The following is a 21,553-nucleotide window of genomic DNA, read 5'->3' as shown; positions in this document are numbered from 1 at the left end:
ATGGGTTCCCCTTTCCATATTACCTTTCAAAACCAATATTCTAAACACAGCTGCAGTAAAGTGTAAATAATTTTAATAAGTGAGAATAAGGTAATGTTAAATACTTCTCAACAGGCTTTGTCACAATTTCTCACAATATGCATGTTACTAATAAAAGAACATTAAAAAAACTTAAATGTAAAATAAAAATTTTAACTAAAAATCATTCATTACTCCATTGGTTACTTAAGTTGTAAAGATAATGGTTGAAATTGGCATCCAGTAATTTAGTGTTTTACTTCAAAACTAATTTACATAAAAATTTGATGTTTGAATGGCCAAAAATTGATGAAGACAACAAATGCTAATTATTAAAAATGATTGCATTAGCAAATGAAATATTTCTGCTAAACATTTAACTCTTTCAGAGTCCTTTCAAACGAAAGTCACAAATTATGCCCAATTTGCAAATTTTAAATGAGCCTAACACAACCATTTCAAGATGTATCAGAGAAATGAACCGTGGGGCTGTTCAAATTACACGCCATATATTACTATTTGAAAGTATTAAAAGGCTAAGCAAAACATTTAAATGAAAAGTACTTATATAGTAATAATGTGATGAGAGAAATGTTTCTTATTTATCCTTTGACTCAAGAGACCTGTGTTAAGAATTGTATGAGGCCCCCAAAATTATTTTTTTTAAAAAGAGAGACCTGGCAGAATGTACCACTGTGTCATTTAATTCATCACTTATTTTAACAACACAAAACAGAAAACCACCCCCCCTCCACTTTTGAAGGCAAACGTGTATCACGTGATCTACCTTTACTGTTCATCTAGAACACTGTATAAAACAGGACCAAATAGTTTTCACACGAGTATCAATTTATTTTAAAACTGGATGGCAGTAAAAAAATAAGACAAAAACACTACTTACATTTCTATTGAACTTGGTGAAAGAATGGTGCATGTAAAACCTGTGCATATAAACAATCGCCGTGTTTATCGTTAGCTGAGAGCTGGAAGGTAACATTTAGGAAAGGTTTACAGAACAAATCTAATTTTCACAGCAATCACGGAAATTCCTTGCTGGACGTTCTTCCATTCCCTCAAAACTACAACTATTAATAAATAAAAACTCGCCGGGTGGGAGGGGGAGGGGAAGAACAGGCCGGATAATAAGTAAATGATAATGGTAACAATTACTGAGTACTTCCCTGTAAAATAGCAATTAAGAGTCCAGGAAGAACTTTTCAATGGCTAGGGCTGTCTACACTCAAAATCAAACGCATGAAAACCACAAAACCAAGCCACGCACCTAAAGACTGCCGATGCGTTTCCACGGTCCAAGGGAACCGCCATCGACCCGGCCGGGAGTCTGGGGCCAGGCCGCGGAGAACAATTAAGCTGCTCGGCCTCGCTGACCGTCCTACCTGCCAACCCCTCCTGGGCCGTGAAAAGGCAGCGCGGCCGCCCTCCCATCCCCCGCCGCCCCGCCGCGCGAGGCTCCAGCCCCATGACACAAGGCAGCCACCCGGCCCTCCGCGCCGGCCCCCTCTCCCCTCCCCTCCCCTCCCGCGGGCCCCTCGCGGTTTCCCGAGCCCCGGCCGTCCTTCCTCTCCAGGGCGCCCAGGCCTGGCGGAGGCCAAGGCGCCGGCGCCATGTTCCGGCGCACCAGGCCCGACGCCGCGGAGACCAGGTCGAGAGCACAGGGCGTGAGCGGCGGAGGGCCAGGAAGAGGAAAGGATACACGTTGAGTCGCTGTCCCATTTCCTGGATGAGGTTGGCCGCCTGCTGCCGGTACGAAAGCTCCTTATCGGCCTCCATTCCGCAGCGACGGCTCGGCGTGTTCTCCAGCTGTTCCCGAGTAAAGAACCAGCGAGATGAAGCTCCACGGGCCGACGCCATGACACTTCCTCCGCCGCCCGCTCCCTCGCCCACCCCCGCCCCTCCCGCCCCGCGGACTCCCCACGAAGGCCCGGCGGCCCCGCCCCACTTCGCTCGCCGTAGACCACGCCCCGCCCCTTTCCTCCCGGGCCACCGCCCTTGCGCGTGCGCAGTGGACGCTCTACCGGGTCGAATCTTTTGCATTCTTTTTTTTCTTTCCTCGCGCTTCACGCTCGAGCATGAGACCACAATGCACCGCGCTGCTTGTCATTCGGAGGCGCCGAAGGTGGGGTCCTCTTGTGAAAGGGAAGGTTGGCGCGGTGCATGTTGGGTCTAGGACTAGCCGGCCTCGGGCGGGTGGAGGAGCGGAGGGAATTCTGGGCCAGAGGTGAGGCAGCCGGGCGGCTGTGCTCAGCGTCCGCGGGGTGGCTGTGCTCAGCGTCCGCGGGGTTTGCCGAGGACGGAAGCTCATCTGCCCGCACGCTCCCGCTACAGCCTCTGGTTTTCCTTGGGCGTTGGTCCACGCACGTGTCTTCTTTTGACCCTCGGATCCACTGCAAACAGGTGTATAGGTACTTAACGTTTGTTTGATCAGGAGTGCCTGAGGTCTCAAAAGTTTTGAGGGCCATCCAAAATAAAACTATTGGTCTCTACATCTGCAGAGTAAAACAGAAGGAATCCAAGGACTCAAAGGTTCGTCCAGAGGACTGAAAGCCTGCACAAAGCACAGTGTATCCAGCTTGAGATTGATGGTGCTTGGCTACCACTACAGACCATTCTGATCAGAACACAACAGATGCACTCTGATAGAATGGGAGAATGTGAAGCAGAACATTTTAAAAATCCAAACTTATTGGACTAGTTGATACTGTAAAACTCTTTACAACTTCACCCAAAACAATCCAGAGGGGTTTTTTGGTTGTTGTTTTTTTTTAAGCGAAATAACAGATGGGCTTCTATAATAAATAACATCACCAGCTAAGACAGTGGTTCTCAACCTTCCTCACCCCGCGACCCTTTTAATACAGCTCCTCATGTTGCGGTGACTCCCCAACCATAAAATTATTTTCATTGCTACTTCATCACTGTAATTTTGCAACTATTATGAATCGGGTGATCCCTGTGAAAGGGTCCTTTGATCCCCAAAGGGGTTGTGACCCACAGGTTGAGAATCACTGGTTTAGATGATCTTTGATTTCTCTCATCAGTCTGATAGTTTTCCACATATACATCCCATATATATTTTAGTTTCACATTTATTATTAAACTTGTTGAATGCTACTTTAAGGGCATTGTTTACTGCAAGTAAAATGGACGTTTAGTTAGTAACTTTGTATTCCATAGTCTTGCTATCAGTCGTTTATCATTTCTAATATTCTAAGAATTTTGTTGATATTTTGAGATTTTTCTACCGAGATAATTATATCATCTGTAAACAAGTGTTTTCCTTTCCAATCTTTTATTTCCTTTTCTTATTCCTTTAGCTAGGTGTCTATTGCTAGCATAATAAAAAAGAAGGGCTAAAGAGGATACTCTTTCCTTGTTCTGAATCGTAGGAAGAAATAATTTATCATCATTAAATATTATATTAACAGTAGGGTTTTTCATAGATGTTCAGCGTAAGGAAGTTTTCCCTATACCTAATATGCTGAGGGTTTTTATTATGAGTAAATGTTGGACATTGATCCTTTTAAACCTGGTCTTAAAGCAATTGGCCCTCGAACTTCAAGAAATTAAGAAAGCCACTCATAACTTCCTAGTCCAACCAAACCTACAGATCTGTAATGCAACTGATGGAGGAGTGCCAGAATATAGCAGGATGCTGCAGCACTGGAACCCCAAATGTAAATTACAAAAGGCAGAAACTGACTTCAAAGTAATGTTATTTCCCTTTTATAACTGTCTTTGGTAAATAGTTAAAAAAAATTAACTGGAAATCTCAGTGTGGAGCTGTGTGATATTTTCTTAATAGGTTGTGTAGGGCGTTACAGTAGCAAACACTTAAGAACTATTTTTGCTCAGTTCCTCTTGCTATTTGCATCTCTCCAGCCTTTTCTTTTTTTTTTTCTCCAGCCTTTTCTAACGAAGGATACAAACTTAATGCCAACAGGTCCTTCTCACTCATAGCGACCCTAAAGGAAAAGAACTGTCCCTGGGAATATCTGAGATTTAACTCCTTTTATAGGCGTAAAAGAGCCTCGTCTTTGGCCTGCAAAGTGGCTGGGTAGTTTCAAACTGCTGACCTCGAGGTTAGGAGTCCGACATGAAACCCACTACGAGGTTTAAAAACAAACCCTCAACTTTGGAATCAAGTTAAAGGTTAGTCTCAGCGCTCCCACTTCCTAACTGGTAACTTTTGACGGTGGGATTTAAACAATATAGGAAAAAACATTCGGTGTCACAAACATGGGGTATTGTTTCTATACGGTTATTTCAGTATCAACTAGTGCAATAAATCTGGATTTTTTTAAAGAGTTGAATTCTGCTTCACATTCTCCCATTCTATCAGAGTGCATCTGTTGTGTTCTGATCAGAATGGTCTGTAGTGGTAGCCAAGCACCATCAATCTCAAGCTGGATACACTGTGCTTTGTGCAGGCTTTCAGTCCTCTGGACGAACCTTTGAGTCCTTGGATTCCTTCTGTTTTACTCTGCAGATGTAGAGACCAATAGTTTTATTTTGGATGGCCCTCAAAACTTTTGAGACCTCAGGCACTCCTGATCAAACAAACTAAGTCCCTATATCATGCATATCATATCTTTAGACACGCCGCCCGTAAACCGATCGTGTGAGGTGGTTTATGAAGTCTAAGGAGTATCCATGTTCATGTCACCTCTGTGGTTTATTGTATAAGTGAATAAATAGGTATGCATATATCCTTACCTATAAACACACCTGCATGTGTTGTTACTGAGAAACAAACTCACTGCTACTACGTCAATGTCTACTCATAGAACAGGGTGGAACTGATTCTGTGAGTTTCCAAGCCTGTCACGCTACAGGAGTAGAAAGTCTCATCTTTCTCCTTCCAAGCAGCTGGTGCTTCAGACTGCTAACTTTACACTGAACAGCCAAGGTGTAACCACTTTATAGTTAACAGCCCGACAGTAGCCAGGGCTCTTCGGGGGCATCAACTCCGACTCAGCAATCCTATGTACAACAAGGAAACATTTCCCCGTCCTGCACCATCCACACAATGGTTATGTTTGAGGCCATTGTTGCAGCCACTCTGTTATTCCATCGAGAGTCTTCCTCTTTCTTGTGAACCCTCCACCAAACGTATGAGTAATGTCCTTTTCCAGAGACTGATCTCTCCTGATAACATGTCCAAAGTATGTGACATGAAGCCTTGCCATGCTGACTTCTTTTTATTGTTTTTCAAGTTTTGATGGCATTTTATTATTTTTAAAAATAGTTTTATTGGCATATACTTCACATAATATACAATTTAATCTTTCAATCATGTTAAGATTCGTGCCATATTGCAGTCGATTTTAGAACATTATCTTCTCATACTCATTAGCTTCCCATTGCTCCCACCCTCCTCTGCCATCGTCTGATCCAGTTACTGTCTCTATAGATCTAACTGGATTTCATGCACAGAAAACCATACAGAGCAAAACACAGCCATACAAAATAACACATAGGAAGCAAACAAACCCAATAATGACTAGACAAAACAGAAAAACCTCAATCGGAAGCAGAAACTATTAAAAATTGATGCAACTTAAAAATGGGTCATATAGGGTTGTGGTAGTTACATAATCTGGTGCCAGTTTGGGACTTGAGAGGATTAAGAGTGAAGGGGTGGGTGAAGGGATGGAGTTTAGTCTGTCAATGGGTTAATAGTAAATGAAGTTTCTGTGTGGTCATGGCCTTTTCCTGAGAATTCTGTGAATCCCTGGATTTCCTCCTTGGATGCTGGAGACATTTCCCTCTCTGCTCACTCCCTGGGAGACATTGCAGTTGACAAGGCACATGGAACTACACTAGTGCCCGGAGTTGGAGAAGTCACATGGATCTACTCTGATGCAACCAGACCTCTGAAGCCAGAGAAGCCACGTGGAAACCCCTGCCAGTGCTGCGGTGCTTACAGAGCCACTGGACCCAAAGACTTTCTACCCACTGGCCTGTGATTGTCCTGCATTCAGCATCATTGCATGTGTTTGTTTTTTTTTACTGCAGAAAAATCAGGATACTTTTATTAATAAACAAAAATATCAAAATGGGAAGCTCTATTTTTGTAACCATCTATACCCAGGCTTATACACATTTGCAGTATTTCTATTTTTCCAAGCCTCCCCCCCAGGACTTCTGCCTGCAGTTGTGACATCATGGGACTCAACTTGGGTTCTGTTTCATGTTCCTTCAGATTGGGAAACAAGCAAAAAGAAATCCGAGGAAGCACAGGGCCGGTGGGCAGACGGGTAAGGAGCACACTTCTACTAGGACAGACCCTGCGACCCTCCCTCCAAAAACGAGCAGGTGCACCCATGATGCAGACCTCTCCTGGGCACGGCTTCCCCGGCCCTTTCTTCACCAACGCAGTTCCATCATTCCAGCAGATCCTCCTTGCAAGCTCCCCACCGTCACTGTGTGTCAAGAGCATCTACCAAGGCTACTCTGTGGAATCCCGAAAAGCAGTCACCTTTACCTTCTGAGCCAGCCTGCCTTCAATGTAACTGGCCCAGCGGATCCCTCGGAAGCCACTATTTTGTTGTGACTTTACTCTCAGGATCAATTTGGTAAATCCAAGCGTCATCCCCGGTGACAATTTGTCCCATAAACTTGTCTCCATTGGCTTCCAGCTTGTTGGGAAGACTGATGGAGAGATCAGCCCTCTGACCTAGCTGCCCCTTGCGGAATGTTTTCGGCACCCACCCGGCTGACAGCTTGCTGCGGCCCAGGTGGACGTTTAAAATGGAAAAGGCCGAGCCGTGTGATATCCCGACCTCAGTAGCGATGGCATCGATGGTGATTCTGTGATCCTCCTCCAGCAGCTTTTGGACTTCAGCCACCGTTTCCTCATTGGTTGAGGTCAACTGTCTTCCTTCTCTTGGCTCATCTTTGAGGTCTTCCCGGCCTTCTTTGAAACGCTTGATCCATCTGAAAATTGTTGTTTTATGTGGAGTGGCGTTCCCGTAAACTTGATGCAAAGCGTCAATGATTTGGGAAGAGGACCACTTGAGTTTTGTTAAAAATTTGATGTTAGCCCTAATCTCAAGATTGCTTTTTTCCATTGCGCAACAAGTGTGCTTTTTATTATTTTTTTTTGAGGGTGCCCTAAAGAGACTAAGGGTATTAGTGAGAGGACTTGTCTGCTGTCACCCACTGATTGTGCGGACAGAACTGGTGCTCAAGGATGAAAACTTGACTTACCCTCTGAGGTACAAGCTCAAGGGACAAAAGGGGAACTTTCTACTCATTGCAGGGAAACCCCACTTAAGCGTCCGTGAACCACAAGCACTCAAAACCCATGCACCTTCAGCTGGTCGTCCTTAGCCAGTCCGATCTCTACAAGGAACTGGCATATGTGCTTGCGCTGGTCACCCTGGAGCTGAATCACTTCTCCGTATTCTGGATGTTCAATCACAGTCCCATTGCAGGCAAACTTCTTCTTAAAGGCCTTCACCAGCTTCTTTTTGTCGTAGTCATCAGCGATCCCTTGGACAGTGGTCAGGGTCTTCCTGCCGTTGCGCTGTTGAATTCTTATATGGATATAATCCTCGGTCCCCACGGGAAGCAGGTCATCACCCTTACTGGCATCAGCAAAGGGGTCGAAAGACTGGAGGTTCTGGATAGCGGGCATACGATTCGATTCCTTTTCCTCGCGGACACGGCCTGAAGGAGAAGGCGGGCGCAGAGGGCTGAGCGTCCGGTAGCAAGGTGGTTCGAGGAGGCTCGAGGAGGTGGATGCAGAAGCGTCCAGGGCGGCTCAGTGACGGGGGCTCCATTGCATGTGTTTTGTGAGTCTGAAGAAGACTATAGATTGGTACCTGATATATGGGCTAATATTGGATTTATGGGCTTGGACTGTACTGGATTGGGTGTTTTAATTACCCTTTATGTAAAACTCATACATGTATGGGTTTCTGTGAATTTGTTTCTCTAAGCTACCCGGACTAATTAATACAGGGTATTATATCTTAACTTAATTACTTCTGCATCATCAACTTGATAATGCTCTCTGTCTGATAGCTAGGCTATTCACAACCCTAGACTGGGGTGGAGGGGATTCAACAGACACTTAATCCATGTGGGGACCCATGAAGTGGATTCTGGGCTTCCACCATCATCTGTAGATTTCTGCAAACCAGGTGTTCACAATTTAAAATTTGATACCATTCCCTCCTTTGGATTTGGGTTTTATTATTTATAATCCCTTGATCACACAGGCTGGTATGCTTCTTCCATGTCGATTTAGTTAATGCTTCACTTAGATGGTTGCTTCTTTAAATACAAGCCCTTAAGACTCTAGAAACAATTCTTTCTGATAGCCGGTAACCATTTGGTTTCTTCGGCATACTTTTCTATAGCACCCATATCTTCAGTGATCTCTTCAGAAGGTCAAACATTGAGCAGGGCCACGTCATAAAAGCTTAGATTATTGTTAGATTAGGGCTAGAATTAGGGCCCCAACCCATTTGCATGCCTATGGTTTATATATGTCTCTGGTTCACTTTAGAGACATCGTCGTCATTTTTTGATAGAGAACATTACAAATTATCCTCCTGAGTCATAAGGTAATTCTACTGATTGTGTCATCCATTTAGCTGATGGTATAGCATTTAAAATACCACTGAGAAAAGAAAATTAATCACGTATAGGCCGCCTTCAGACTGTAATACATGCATTGTTGACATATACAAAATGAACTCTGAAGTGACTGGACACTGTTTACACAAACAGTAAACAATAAGGGCACAGTTTTCGATAACATTCATTAACAAAGGCAAGACCATACCTACAAGATGGATACATGTTATAAGAGAGCAAGGAAGCTATTTAAATAATAAGTATAATATGATAGTCCTAGGCCATCATTCATTGGGCACCCTCAAAACAAGAGATCCAAACCAAAGTCCAACGACTGCCCATTCCAATTCCATAGCCTTGGGATTGCAGTCTTCTTCTCACATGAGGGACTTTTTCAACCTTAAGTTCAAAGGTTCCAACAATCTGCTACAGGCGAGTTTGAGGTCAAGCCGAGTTCACTAGTGCCATCTTTACCTCTGAGGAGAATTCTGGCTCAACTTGGTCTAAGACAGATGTTTGTTTTGTTTTCCTGGAAGACCATGGCACCTTCGCTGTTCTTTACAAAGGCTATAATTCAAATGCATCCATTCTTCTTTGGTCTTCTTTATTCCATGTCCAACTTTCACATATATCTGAGGACATTGAAAATACCCTGGCTTGGGTCAGGCACATCTTAGTCTTCAAAGTAACATCCTTGTTTTTCATTACTCTCAAGAGATCTTGTGTGGCAGATATACCTAATGCAACATGTCCTTGGGCTATTGTGGCCCTCTAATATAGAGCAGGTGCTTTGTGTTTGCACTTCAGTAAAGAAGGTGGTTGAAATTTGGATTGGGGTGGGATCTGTAGATCATTTTTGAGTAGCACCGACCTTTGCACAATATCGAGTCTTCCAATCCACAAACAGACTGGCCTCCCACTTATATAGCAGTTCTCTTTCTGTCTTTTATACTGGTGTCTTACAGTTTTCATTATACAAGTCTTCTACAGCCGTAGTTCGGTTTATTCCTAGTCATTTTATCACTTTCGGGCCTATTGTAAATCTCATTGTTTGCCTGATTTCCTTTTTGGAGTTTCTGGTTAAATGAATTTTTGGGTACTGCATGCAACATTGCTGTAATTTTCTGATCCAAAAATTTTCTTGGGTTTCTGTGGATGTAACACGTATAGGGTCAGATTATCTGTGATTGTGAGTAGTTTTACTTCTTCCTTTCAGATTTGGATATCCTTTGTTTCTTTCTCTGACATACTGCTCCGGCCAAGACTTCCAGTACAATATTATATAACATTCAGGATTTATGATAATGGGCATTCTTGTCTCATTCCCATCTTTAAGGGTAAGTGTATGGGAACCGATAGAGTCCTATGGAGCAATTATGCAATTGAAAGTAATAAAAAAAAAGACAGACAAAGAATATAGGGTGTTCACTTCCTATGTGAAGCCAGATATGAGAGAGCGATGTATTTATCAATGTGTTTATATAGTCTCAGGACTGGCAAACCTCATTAATCACATATATAATAAGCTGAGCAGTACTTAACCCTAGAGGTCATTGGGGGAGAAACCTGATACTGGCACTGGGGGCAGACAGAGAGGAGTAGACTGCCCCTGGAGCAGGGAGAACAAAAGAAATGTGTCTGATCCTAGAGCTAAGGGCCTGCCGGCAGGGCAGTGACCAGCCATGTGCTTGTAAGAGGTATCATTAAGGTAACTATTATGTGAGGATATGTGGGGATGATTCTTAATTAGGAGTATGTGACTGGGATTCATCTCCAATTCACAGATGTGAAGGCTCCCTCCAACAGAATCCTGGCCTCCCAGGCTTCTTAATCCTGAGCACAGAGAATTTGTCCACATACACTCTCTTCCTGGTCCTCAGTTTCCCACAACAGGGTCTGTGCCTTTCTTTACTGGCAGCTGTTTTGCCCTGTATGCTTGAGTTATGTTGAGAAATTTTTGTTCTATTTCTACTTCATTAAGAATTTTTTTGTTTTTATTTTTAGTGTCAAAATAAAATCTTGGCTTGACATTTTACAATAGTGCTCTCATACAATATTTTTAATTTTGTGATTGACTAATTAAATTCAGCAGTGTCCCCAAGTTCGTCTACATTATGAAGTGTTTTCCAGGTTCTTCGTTATTCTTTAATGTAGTTCAGGAGCCCTCATGGCCTGGTGGGTGGCCTACTGGACTTCTAGCTGCAACATCAGCAGTTTGAAACCACCAGAAACTCTTCAGACGTACGATGAGACTTTCGACTCCCATAAAGATTTATAGTCTCAAAAACCCACATGGGCAGTTCTACTGTCTTGTTACATACAAGTAGATTTGTAGACATCAATTATAAGTAGATTTATTTTTATATATGGATTGCTTTTACAGGGGTCCTTAAGATTTTTAAACAGGGGGCCAGTTCACTGTCCTTCAGACCAGTTGGAGGGCTGGACTATCGTTTCTACAAAAACTATGAACAAATTCCAATGCACACAGCACATGTCTTATTTTGAAGTAAAAAACCAAACAGGGCAAAAAACACCTGGTGGGCCAGATAAATGTCCTTGGGCCGCATGTGGCCCACGGGCCGTAGCTTGAGGACCCCTGATATATTACTAGAATTGATTTGAGGACAGTGAGTTTTTGTTGTTGCTGTTGTTTGCACTATACTTTGCTTATTCATTCTTCCACCAATGGGCTTTGAGGTAGTCACTGCCTTTTTGCTAGTGTGAGGAGTGCTACAGTGAACATGGGCTCATGGCATCCATTTATTTGTCTTGGGTCTTATTTCTCTAGGCTATATAGCAAGAAGAGGATTTTCTGGGTCATAGAGTATAACTATTTCTAACTATTTAACCAAATACCATGTAAATTTCCACAGTTGTTGTACCATTTTACAGTCCTACCAGCAGTGTATGAAGATTCCAATATCTCCACACTCTCATCAGCATTTATTGTTTCCTATTGAACTTTGCTATTGATGCTGGGGTGTGATGCCATTTTATTGTTGTTTCTATTTGTATCTCTCAAATGGCTAATGATTAAGAGCCTTTCTGCATATGTTTGTTGACTGCTTAAATATCTTTTTGGTTAAGTGTCTGTTCATGTCCACTTCCCATTTTAAAATTGGATTATCTGTTGAGCAGTTAAAAGTTTTCTAAAAGTTTTAGAGCTTACTCCTTTTTTCCATATGTCATTAGCAAAGTTTGCTCTGGGTTGTTCTTTTCTCTCTGGTGAAATTTTTAAAAAGTTTTTTATTGTGAACTGATTACATATCAGATAATCATTTTACATTCCATCACCTAGCTTGTAGTGCATTAGCTTTCCTTTCACTCAAGTTAACACCTGAATACCCTCTAACCTATTGCTTTCCTTTCACGTATTCCCCTCCACTGGTCACCTCAAAGTAATATAAAAATCCTTTTGTTAATTTTTTTTATATTAGTGATCTCATATAGTATTTGTCCTTTTTGTGATTAATTAACTCACTCAGTATAATGTCCTCCATATTCACCCATTGTTATTAGTTAATGATACATAGTCTATTGTGTGTATGTGCCAAAGTTGATTTACCATATATACTCGCGTATAAGTCAAGTTTTTCAGCATAAAATATGTGCTGAAAAACTGGGGTTCGGCTTATACATGGGTCAGTGGTACCCCAGCGAGGTGTAACATCTCGCTGGGTCCCACCAAGGTAACGGAAAGAGCGTCTGTTATCTCGTGGGTGATTGCCATTTCTCCACTGTTCATTCAAGGCCCCTCTGATACTGCAGGGCTTTGAATGTTTGTTTACTCACATCTAACCAATCAGAGCCGTCCTATGACATGGACAGCTCCAATTCGCAGAAGCACCTGTAGTGATTCACTTATGCCGGCAGATGAACTGGTGAGGATGTCTGTGGCTGCGCTCCACCTCTTCCCTCTGGTCTCTGTGTTAATTCACATCCTGCATCCCCCACCCACATGGACTCCCCTCCTCCTCCCAGCTAACACGGTTGTGGGCAGGGGGTGGGGCATTACTATGAAAGTTCTTTTTCAAAGTCTTGCTTTTTTATTGTATTAGAAATGAATACTCTTGAACCAAAACAAAAACGCCGGTCATATGAGGCTGGTTTCAAAATGAAGGTTGTGTCAAGAGCAGAAGAAAGCAATAACAGTATTGCAAAGTAGGGAATTCTGTGTTGATGAAAAGCAAGTGAGGGAGTAGCGGAAAATGAAGACTGACTTGGAAGAGAATCCAAAAGCTAAAAAAGCTTGTTGTGGTTTAACATCTTTTTTATGGGGCTCTAGAAAGTGAATTGTATAAATAGGTTATGAAGAGTCGTCAAAATGGTTACTGCGTAACATGCATGTGAATCTGCATATATGCTCTACAAATGGCTAAGGATGACAAATATAAAGCACCAGGCATTGACAAATTTGCTGCGTCAGCAGGATGGCATACCCGCTTCATGAATAGGTTTGGCCTACTATGTTTGAGACAAAGAGCAAAGATTTCCCAGAAATTGCCACAGACCTTGAAGAAAAAAATTATGTCATTCCAATTATTTATTATAAAGCAAAGAAGGATTTATAATTATGACCTGGCAGAATATGGAAGAAAGTGCCATGATTTTTGATCTTCCAAGCAACAGAACAGTGGCAAGTTTAGGAGAAAAAAACATTTTTCTCAAAATCACAGGAAATGAAAAAAACAAACACTTTACAGTTGTTCTATCATGTTTGGCTAATGGAACTAAGCTGTGTCCTGTCAATATTTTTAAAAGAAAGACCTTGCCTAAAAAGATCAATTTCCCACCAAGAATTACTGTGCGTGCACATGTTAAAGGCTGGATGGATGGAGATGTAACCAAAAAATGGCTGGAAGAAATTTGGAACCGACGACCAGGAGCAGCCTTAAAGAAAAAGCCATTATTACTTGTTTGGGATACGTTCAGAGCCCACCTATAACCGTTATTCCAGGTGGGCTTACATCTGTACTGCAGCCTCTGGATGTATCTTTGAATAAGCCTTTTAAAGACCGTGTGCGAAGGATGTGGCATGAATGGATGTCATCTGGTCAAGCCCGACTAACAAAAGGAGGAAATCTCATGATGCTTGACATAGAGTTAATAGCAAAGTGGGTTTGAGATGCATGGGAAGACATTCCAGAAGAATGTGACGTGCCTTCCAGAAACATAGTATTAGTAATGCTATGGATGGCAGTGAAGACTGTGCTTTGTATGAAAATGACAGCAGTGATGGTGATGATGGTGATCTCAGTGAGGACAGCGTCTATGATGACCTCACACCAGCTGAAGCTCTGCATTGGGATACGGATGGTGATGAGGAATCCAGTTTCGAAGAATTTTAACTGAACATTTAGCTTGATTGCTGATTGAGCTCAGGGCATAGTACTCTTAAGGTATCATTGTTGATACTTTATTGTTTTTGTTGAACCTGTTTTTCCACTTACTGTGCTGGTTTACTAATGTTAAATGACTTGTCCTTTTATTTATGTTTTTTTATTTTAAATAAATATTTAAATACATTACTCCACTGACGTCCAAATTTTAATAATTTTATTTTCATTTGTTTTGATTATTGAACTCACCAATAGCTTCTGCATGTTCCATCCTAGTCTTATCCTCGAGTCCATCAGTTTTTCTGGTTTCCCAGGTAATAATTAGGTACCTCGGCTTATACTCGGATTGGCTTATATTCGGATGTATACGGTAATTGTTCTTCCACCAATGGTCATTTAGGTGGTTTTCATCTTTTTGCTACCAAGTAGTGCTGTGAAAGACATGGGTGTGCATATATCTGTTTATGCTACATTCTTTATTTCTGTAGGGATTATCAAGTAGCAGGGTTGCTGGGTTATATGGTATTTCTATTCCCAATTGGTCATGGAAGTGCTGTACCTCTTTCCACATTGGTGGTAAATGTTTTACAGTCCCCTCAACAGTGTATGAGTATTCCAATGTTTCCTTACTTTCTCTAGAATTTGTTACTTTCTGGTTTTTTCTTTAGTTAACTTTGCACTCAATTCTGGGGTGAGGTGGCATTTCATCATTATTTTGATTTGAATCTTTCAGATGGCTAATGATCAGGAGCATTTCTCAAATATTTGTTGGGCACCAGAATGTCTTTGGTGAACTATCTATTCATGTCCTCTGATATTTTAAAAAATGAATTATGTATCTTTTTCTTCTTGAGGTGTTGAAATATTCTTTGCATTTTAGAGATTAGTCTCTTGTCCAATATATCATTGCCAGAAAAATACTCTTAGTTGATGGAGTCTCTTTTTATTCTTTTGGTGAAGTCCTTTGATGCAGGAAAATGTCTTCTTTTAAAAAAAATAATTTTATTAGGGGCTCATAAGTGTCTTCTTTTCAGGAGTTCCTTGTCACCTATTTTGCCTGCTGCTGTGTGTGTGTTTTCATTATATTTGATAGTGTGTTGCCATGCACGCAAAGAAGGCCCATAAGTTTGTCCTTATTTTTTTTATTGATAATCTTTGTAGCTCTGCAGTTTACATGTAGTTGTTTAACTCATCCTGAGTCATTTTCCTATATGGAGTCGAGGTATGGGTGTTCTATTCTTTTGCAAATGGAAATCTGATTTTGCCTGCACTGTTTGTTGAAGAGACTCTCTCTTTGCTATTTAACATATTTCGGCTCTTCGTCTAAACTCAGTTGTCTGTGGTGGATGGATTGATTTCTGAGCCCTCTGTTCAGTTCCCTCGGCTTTTGTATCCCTGGTTGGACCACTATCAGCCTGTTTTGACCACTGGGGCTGGGTTTTGAAGTAGGGAAATGAAAGCCTTTTTTGTTTTTCCACTTTCTTCTTTATTGTGTTTGGCTTCACCTGGGGCTTTTCCTTTTCCTATAAAGTTGGTGATTTGATTTTCCAGCTCTTTAAAGGATGATACTGGGATCTGATTGGAATTGTATTGCAATGATACTTTGATTGTCATAATGATACTTTGATTGTCATAAGGCTCCAAACTCTAATTTTCCACCACTCGAACAGCAAACTTGGGGAAAAAACCACCTTTTTTGCTTGGTTGTCAAAGCTGTGCTTGATAGTTGAACCTGAAAACAAGCCTTGAAATACTTGTACTGGCCAAGAGTGAGTCACACAAAGGGGTGGTGACGCTTCAGTCTAGGCACCGCTCTTGCTTAGACTGTACATAGTGCTTGTGTTAGTGCATTAAAATATTTGACACTGCGTTTTTATTTGTGCTTTATTTGCATAAAATATCATAACCATGGCTTCAAAGGAAGTTAATGATGCCAGAAGCAAAGCTAAGAGGAAAATTGTGAGACTCATGAGAGAGTTAAAGAAAGAAATCATTGCAAAATTTGAATGAGATTGCTGCTTATCTGATTTGGTGGTTGAATACAGGGCTAAGTTGACATAATCAACATTTAAAAACTCATTTTATTGGGGGCTCATACAATTCTTATCATAATACAGACATCCATCCATTGTGTCAAGCACATTTGTACATTTGTTGCCATCATCATTCTCAAAACATCAACATTTTAAAAAAATGTGGTTAAAGTGGCTGATGTAGCAAAAGATGTAAAAATTTTAATCATGAAACCAAGAACCCAGACAATCCAAGAGTTTGCAAAGTTCCTGTTAATTTGGAAAAATCAGAAGCAACTTGATGGCAATAGTATATAAAAGCCTCCTTAGTGAATATATCAGTGTAATTTTGGGGGCTCGGCACCAATTACTTGGTTTTCCATGATTTTTTATGGGAAAATATCTTCAGTTCTCAAACTTTTCAGTGTTTGAACATGAATTTGAAAAAAAAAAGAGTTCAAAAACCAAGAATGTTTATAGATTGTTTTAGGTAGTATTACCATTTTCATGATGTTAAATCTTCCTATTCATGAAGATGATATAGGTCTCATTTGCTTTCCTGTAGCAGTGATTTGTAGTTTCCTCGTACAAGTTTTTGTTTCTCTGGTTAGATTTTTTTCCTAAGTATTTGATATTTTGAGTAGTTACTATAAATTGAATTGTTTTCTTGATTTTCTTGTCAGAGCTCTCTTCATTTGTATACAGGAATCCAATTGATTTTTGTATCATTGCTGAATCTTTTAATTAGTTCCAGTGATTTTTTTTTTTAGTCCTTTGGTGGGGAGGGGTAAGGGGACTTTCTATGCATAGAATGATATCTGCAGAGATAGTTTTACTTCTTTGGCAAATTGGATCCCTTTGATTTCCATTTGTTGGCTAATAGCTCTAGTTACAACTTCCAGCACAATATTGAATAAGTAGAGGGATAAAGGCCATCTTTGTCTGGTTCCTGAACTCACAGGGAGTGTTTTCAGTTTCTCTGCAACGAGCAAGATGCTGCCTATTAGTCTTATGGATGTGTCCTTCATCACGCTGAGGAATTTCCCTTCTCTTCTCATATTGCTGCGTGCTTTTATCAGGAGTGGGTGCTGCATTTTGTCAGAAGCTTTTTCTGAATCAGGAGATATAAACATTTAACTCTTTCCCTTTTTTTGTTTGTTTGTTTTTATGGTGGATTACATAGATTTTTTTTCTAATATTGAGTCATCTTTGAGTACTTGTTATAAAATCCAACTTGGTCATTGTATATTGTTGTTTTTGGTACTTGTTGGATTCAATTGGCCAGGATTTTATTAAGAATTTTTGCATCTATGTTCTTATGGGATATTAGCCTCTACTTTTCCATTCTGGTAATATCTTTGCATGATTTTTTGCATCAAGGTTATGTTTACATGAGTTTGGGAGTTTGCTGCTCATTTCTAAATTCTGGAGTAGTTTGAGTAGGCTCGGGGTAAATTCTTCTCTGAATGCTTAGTAGAATTCCTTGGTGAAGCTGTCTAGACCTAGACTTTGGTTCGTGTTGTTGTGGGGAGTTTTTGACTAACCTAGCCAAGTTCTCCTTTTGTTATGTGTCTGTTGAGGATTCCTACATCCAAACCAAAAAAACTGAACTCATTGCCATCAAGTCAATGCTAACTCATAACGACCCCAAAGGATTAAATTGAATAGATCTGGCCCTATAAGTTTCTGAGACTGTAACTATTAATTGGAGTAGAAAGTCCCATCTTTCTCCCATGGAGTGACTGGTGGTTTCCAAACTGCTGACCTTGCAGACCCAGTCTAATTTGTAACCACTATGCCACCACAGCTCCTTGTTTACTACATTGGTCTGTGTTAATTTAGGTAGGTATTGTGTTTCTAGAAATTTATTTCTTCTCGGTTTTCCAATTTGTTGGACTACCATCCCTCATAGTATTATATTATTATCTTTTTAAAAATTTCAGTTGTTCTGTTGTGATGTCACCCACTTAGTTTCTTACTTGTGATATTTGAATTTTCTCTATCCTTTGTTAAGTTTGTTAGTCCTTTGTCAACTTTTATTAATCCTCTCAAAGAACTAACTTCTTCATTTGTTTATTTTCTGTTTATATATTTTTGTTTTCTGATTCATTTATTTCTGCTCTAATCTTTATAATTTCTTTTCTTTTAGTGGTTGAAGATTTATTTTGCTGCTTTTGTTCTAATTAATGAAGATTGAGTTAAGCTTTGATTTTGGTTCTTGCTTCTTGATTTGTGCATTTCTTGTTATAAATTACCCTCTGTGTACTTTTTTTTACTTTATCTTCAAAGTTTTGGTGCATTGTATTGTTATTGTCATTTGTTTCAAGGAATTTATAGTTTTGATTCTTTATTTATTCATTTGTCAGTTGTCTTTACGCAGGATTTATTCAATTTTCATGTATTTAATCTTCTCCATGACCTTCCCATTACTGATTTCTAATTTTATAGTGTTGTGATGTGCGAAAATGGTTTGTCTCAATATTTCAAGACTCATTAAGGCTTTCTTTTTGGCTTAAAATACGATGCATTCTGGAAAATGTATACTGGGAAATAATGTATATTGGGTTGTTGGTTGGAGTGTTCTGTATATGTCTCAGAGGTCATGCTGTGATTTTGTTTAATTATTTTTGTCCATATTGAATTTCATTCAAGTTATTTTTTCCTCCCTTCAGAGTAATGTGTTGCAGTTTCCTAATTTTATTGTAGAATTATGTATTTCTCTCTTCAACTCTCTCAGAGATTGTGGGAAGTATTTTGAGGGTCTTTCATTGGATGAATAGCTATTGTGTTAGGCTGGGTGGTCTATACAAACTAATCCTGTGACATTCATATAAGAAAGAGCTTTATATCAAAAAGTATTTATGTATCAAGAAGGCAGCCCAGTACAGCCCAACTCAAGTCCATAGATCCAGTGCTAGTCCATCAGTCCCTCTTCAGAATCATGTAACAGCAGGCCAGTGGTACAGAAAGGGGAACCAGGAAGCAAGCAGATCACAGGCCAGGGCAAGTAGAGTCTTATGTATCTCCCAGGTCGGTGGAAACAAAGCACGGAGCCCACAGCTCACTTCAGTTTTACTTTTCTTCCCTTTTCAGCCACTCAGACCAATATTGAGACCTTATAGTATGGAATCTGGGTTTTATTTTCCCCCATGAAGCAATTTTAATTTTTTTTCATGTCAAATCCTTCAGTTTTTGTAATCCCCTCCCCCTCCCTTCTCACTTCCCATCCTCATCAAAGTCTGGTCTATTGGTCTACAAGCTACATTTCTTCCTCTTTGTTTTTCCTTACAATCATGGTGATATCAAGTATTTATTTTTGGAAGACTGCTAATTGTAATGTTCTCTACTTTTGTCCATGTCTCGTGGTGTTTAATAGAGCTATCATTTTTTATTGATGTATAAATTCCATAGTATGAAAAAAAAATCCATAGTATGAATGTACCAGAGCTTGTTTTTCCATTCCACTATAATTAATGTTTTTGGTTGTTTCCATGTTTTTGCTATTGTGGAGACTGCTGCAATAAACATAAGTGTGCATATGTTTATTCATGTTCTATTCTTCATTTCCTTTTCTTTTTAAACCACGTTACTGCTGACAGAGGGATCATGGGTTATGCCTTGGACTGCTAACTGCAAGGTCAATGGTTCAACATTCACCTCCACCCCCTTATCACTGCTCTGTGGGAGAAAGATGAGATATGTAGAACCTCATTTCAAATTGCATACTGTTTAATTCATTTTTCTTTAAAAAATCATTTTATTGGGGCTCTTACACCTCTTATAACATTCCATACGTCAATTGTATCAAGTATATTTGTACATATATTGCCACCATTATTTTCTAAACATTTACTTTCTAGTTGAGCCCTTAGTATTAGCTCCTCTTTTTTCCCTCCCTCTTTATGACCCCGTGATAAATTATTATTGTTTCATATCTTACACCGACTCCTGTCTCCCTTTACTACGTTTCTGCTGTTCTTCATTGCAATCAGTTCCGCTTTTCTCCCTCCTCCCTCCCTCCCACCCTCTTCACACCCTTTTGATATTGCTACTCCCATTCCTGTTTCTGAGGGGTGTGTCTGACCTGGATTCCGTGTGTTCTGAACTCTCCTCTGTACCAGTGTGCATGCTCCTGCCTAGCTAGAGATGAAAGGCAGGACTGGGGTCATGATAGTGGGGTTGGGGGGAATATTGCATGTTTCATTGGTGCTATCCTGTGCCCTGGTTGACTCATGCCTTCTTTATGACTCTTCTGTGAGGGAATGCCCTATTGTCTACAGATGAATTTTGGGTCTCTGCTCCGACTTCCCTCATTCTCAACAATATGTTTTTGTTGTTGTTGTTTTGGATCTTCTGGTGCCTGTTACCTGATTCTGCCGGCATCTCATGATAGCACAGGCTGGTGTGCTTTTTCCATGTGGGCTCGTTGCTTTTCTGCTAGATGGCTGCTTATTTAACGTCAAGCCTTTAAGACCCCAGACACAATATCTTTTGATAGCTGGCACCATCAGCTTTCTTTACCACATTTGTTTATGCACCCATTCTATTTTCAGTGATCGTTCTGGGAGGGTGAGCATCACAGAATGTCAGGTTGTTAGAACAAAAGTGTTCTTGCATTGAGGGAGGGCTTGAATGGAGGCTCAAAGTTTGTCCACTTCATCAATATACTTCCATATAAATAGATGTATATAGGTCAATGCCTCTATTTTATGAATTTATATATTTATGTAAGTGCACACCTATGTGTATACCTCTATCCATAGCTTTGCTTCGTAGATTTCTTCTCTGTTTCCTTTTACCTTCCTCCTGCCCCACCATCATGCTTGCCCATCTTCTGCCTCTTAGTAGTTCCTCTCAGCTAGACTGCTGTTGCTCCAACACCACTGGGATCACTACATCCTCCTTGTTGTTGGTTTTAATTCCCTAGTGTTCCCCTGTCTATGGCACTGTTTGCTCACCGCTCCTTTCCCTTGCCTCCTTCTCTCCCCAATCTCCCCACCTCCCCTGCCCCCCAACCATTGGTCCCCTTGCTTTTTTCTTGGGCTTTTCTTTTCATGTGTATCATGTATACATAAGCAAAGCAACAAAAACAGAGACAAAACAAAAAGACCGAATAAAAAGAGAAGAAGCAAAAATAAGAAGAAAAAACACCTGGGGGGGGGGGGGGAACCAACATCGAAAAAGCATACATAATTATTCCAGGTCTGCCTGCTGGCATTTACGACTATTCCCCCCTGCCCCACCCCGCTGGTCCTATGGATTTGGGATTTGCCAGCGCCCACAATTGCATGAGAAGACGTTTATTCACAAATTGTGTGAGCGGTTTCCTTGAAGTAAATTTCTCCTTACAGCTATGCTTCCCTGGCTTTGCGCCGATAGAGAGACTAGAGAGTGGAGGGTCAGCGGAAAAGACAAGGAGCCTTGGTGAAATAGAGTGACACCGTGGCTGTAACAAGGGTCGTCGCAAGCAGAGCCATTGTGAGGGAGGTACGGGACTGGGCGGTGTTTTGTTTTGTGGAAGATAGAGCCCCCATGAATCGGAACCGACTTGAAAGCGCCTAAGAAGAGCAGAGG

At 40.8% G+C, this 21,553-nt stretch overlaps 1 protein-coding gene and 1 pseudogene across 3 annotated transcripts in view; both read right to left on the bottom strand.

The window, feature by feature from the left end:
• CCNT2 (cyclin T2) overlaps positions 1-1,911 on the bottom strand; it is a 41,179-nt gene extending 39,268 nt beyond the window's left edge. For all 3 annotated transcript variants that reach the window (XR_012779399.1, XM_075530290.1, XM_075530291.1), the window contains exons 1-2: positions 1,733-1,911; positions 920-1,001 (exon numbers count right to left, since the gene is read on the bottom strand). Coding sequence is in view for 2 of the 3 variants with exons in the window: in XM_075530290.1 (XP_075386405.1) it covers positions 920-1,001; positions 1,733-1,890 (240 nt within the window). In the remaining variant the exon portion in view is untranslated. The remainder of the gene's footprint in view (positions 1-919; positions 1,002-1,732) is intronic.
• Positions 1,912-6,558: 4,647 nt separating this feature from the next.
• LOC142424912 (eukaryotic translation initiation factor 1 pseudogene) lies at positions 6,559-7,804 on the bottom strand (annotated as a pseudogene).
• Positions 7,805-21,553: the final 13,749 nt, after the last annotated feature.

Source organism: Tenrec ecaudatus, chromosome 13 (genome assembly GCF_050624435.1).
Source record: "Tenrec ecaudatus isolate mTenEca1 chromosome 13, mTenEca1.hap1, whole genome shotgun sequence".
NCBI lineage: Eukaryota > Metazoa > Chordata > Mammalia > Afrosoricida > Tenrecidae > Tenrec > Tenrec ecaudatus.
Note: the sequence above shows the minus strand (reverse complement) of the source record. Positions and strands in the feature narration are given on the sequence as shown.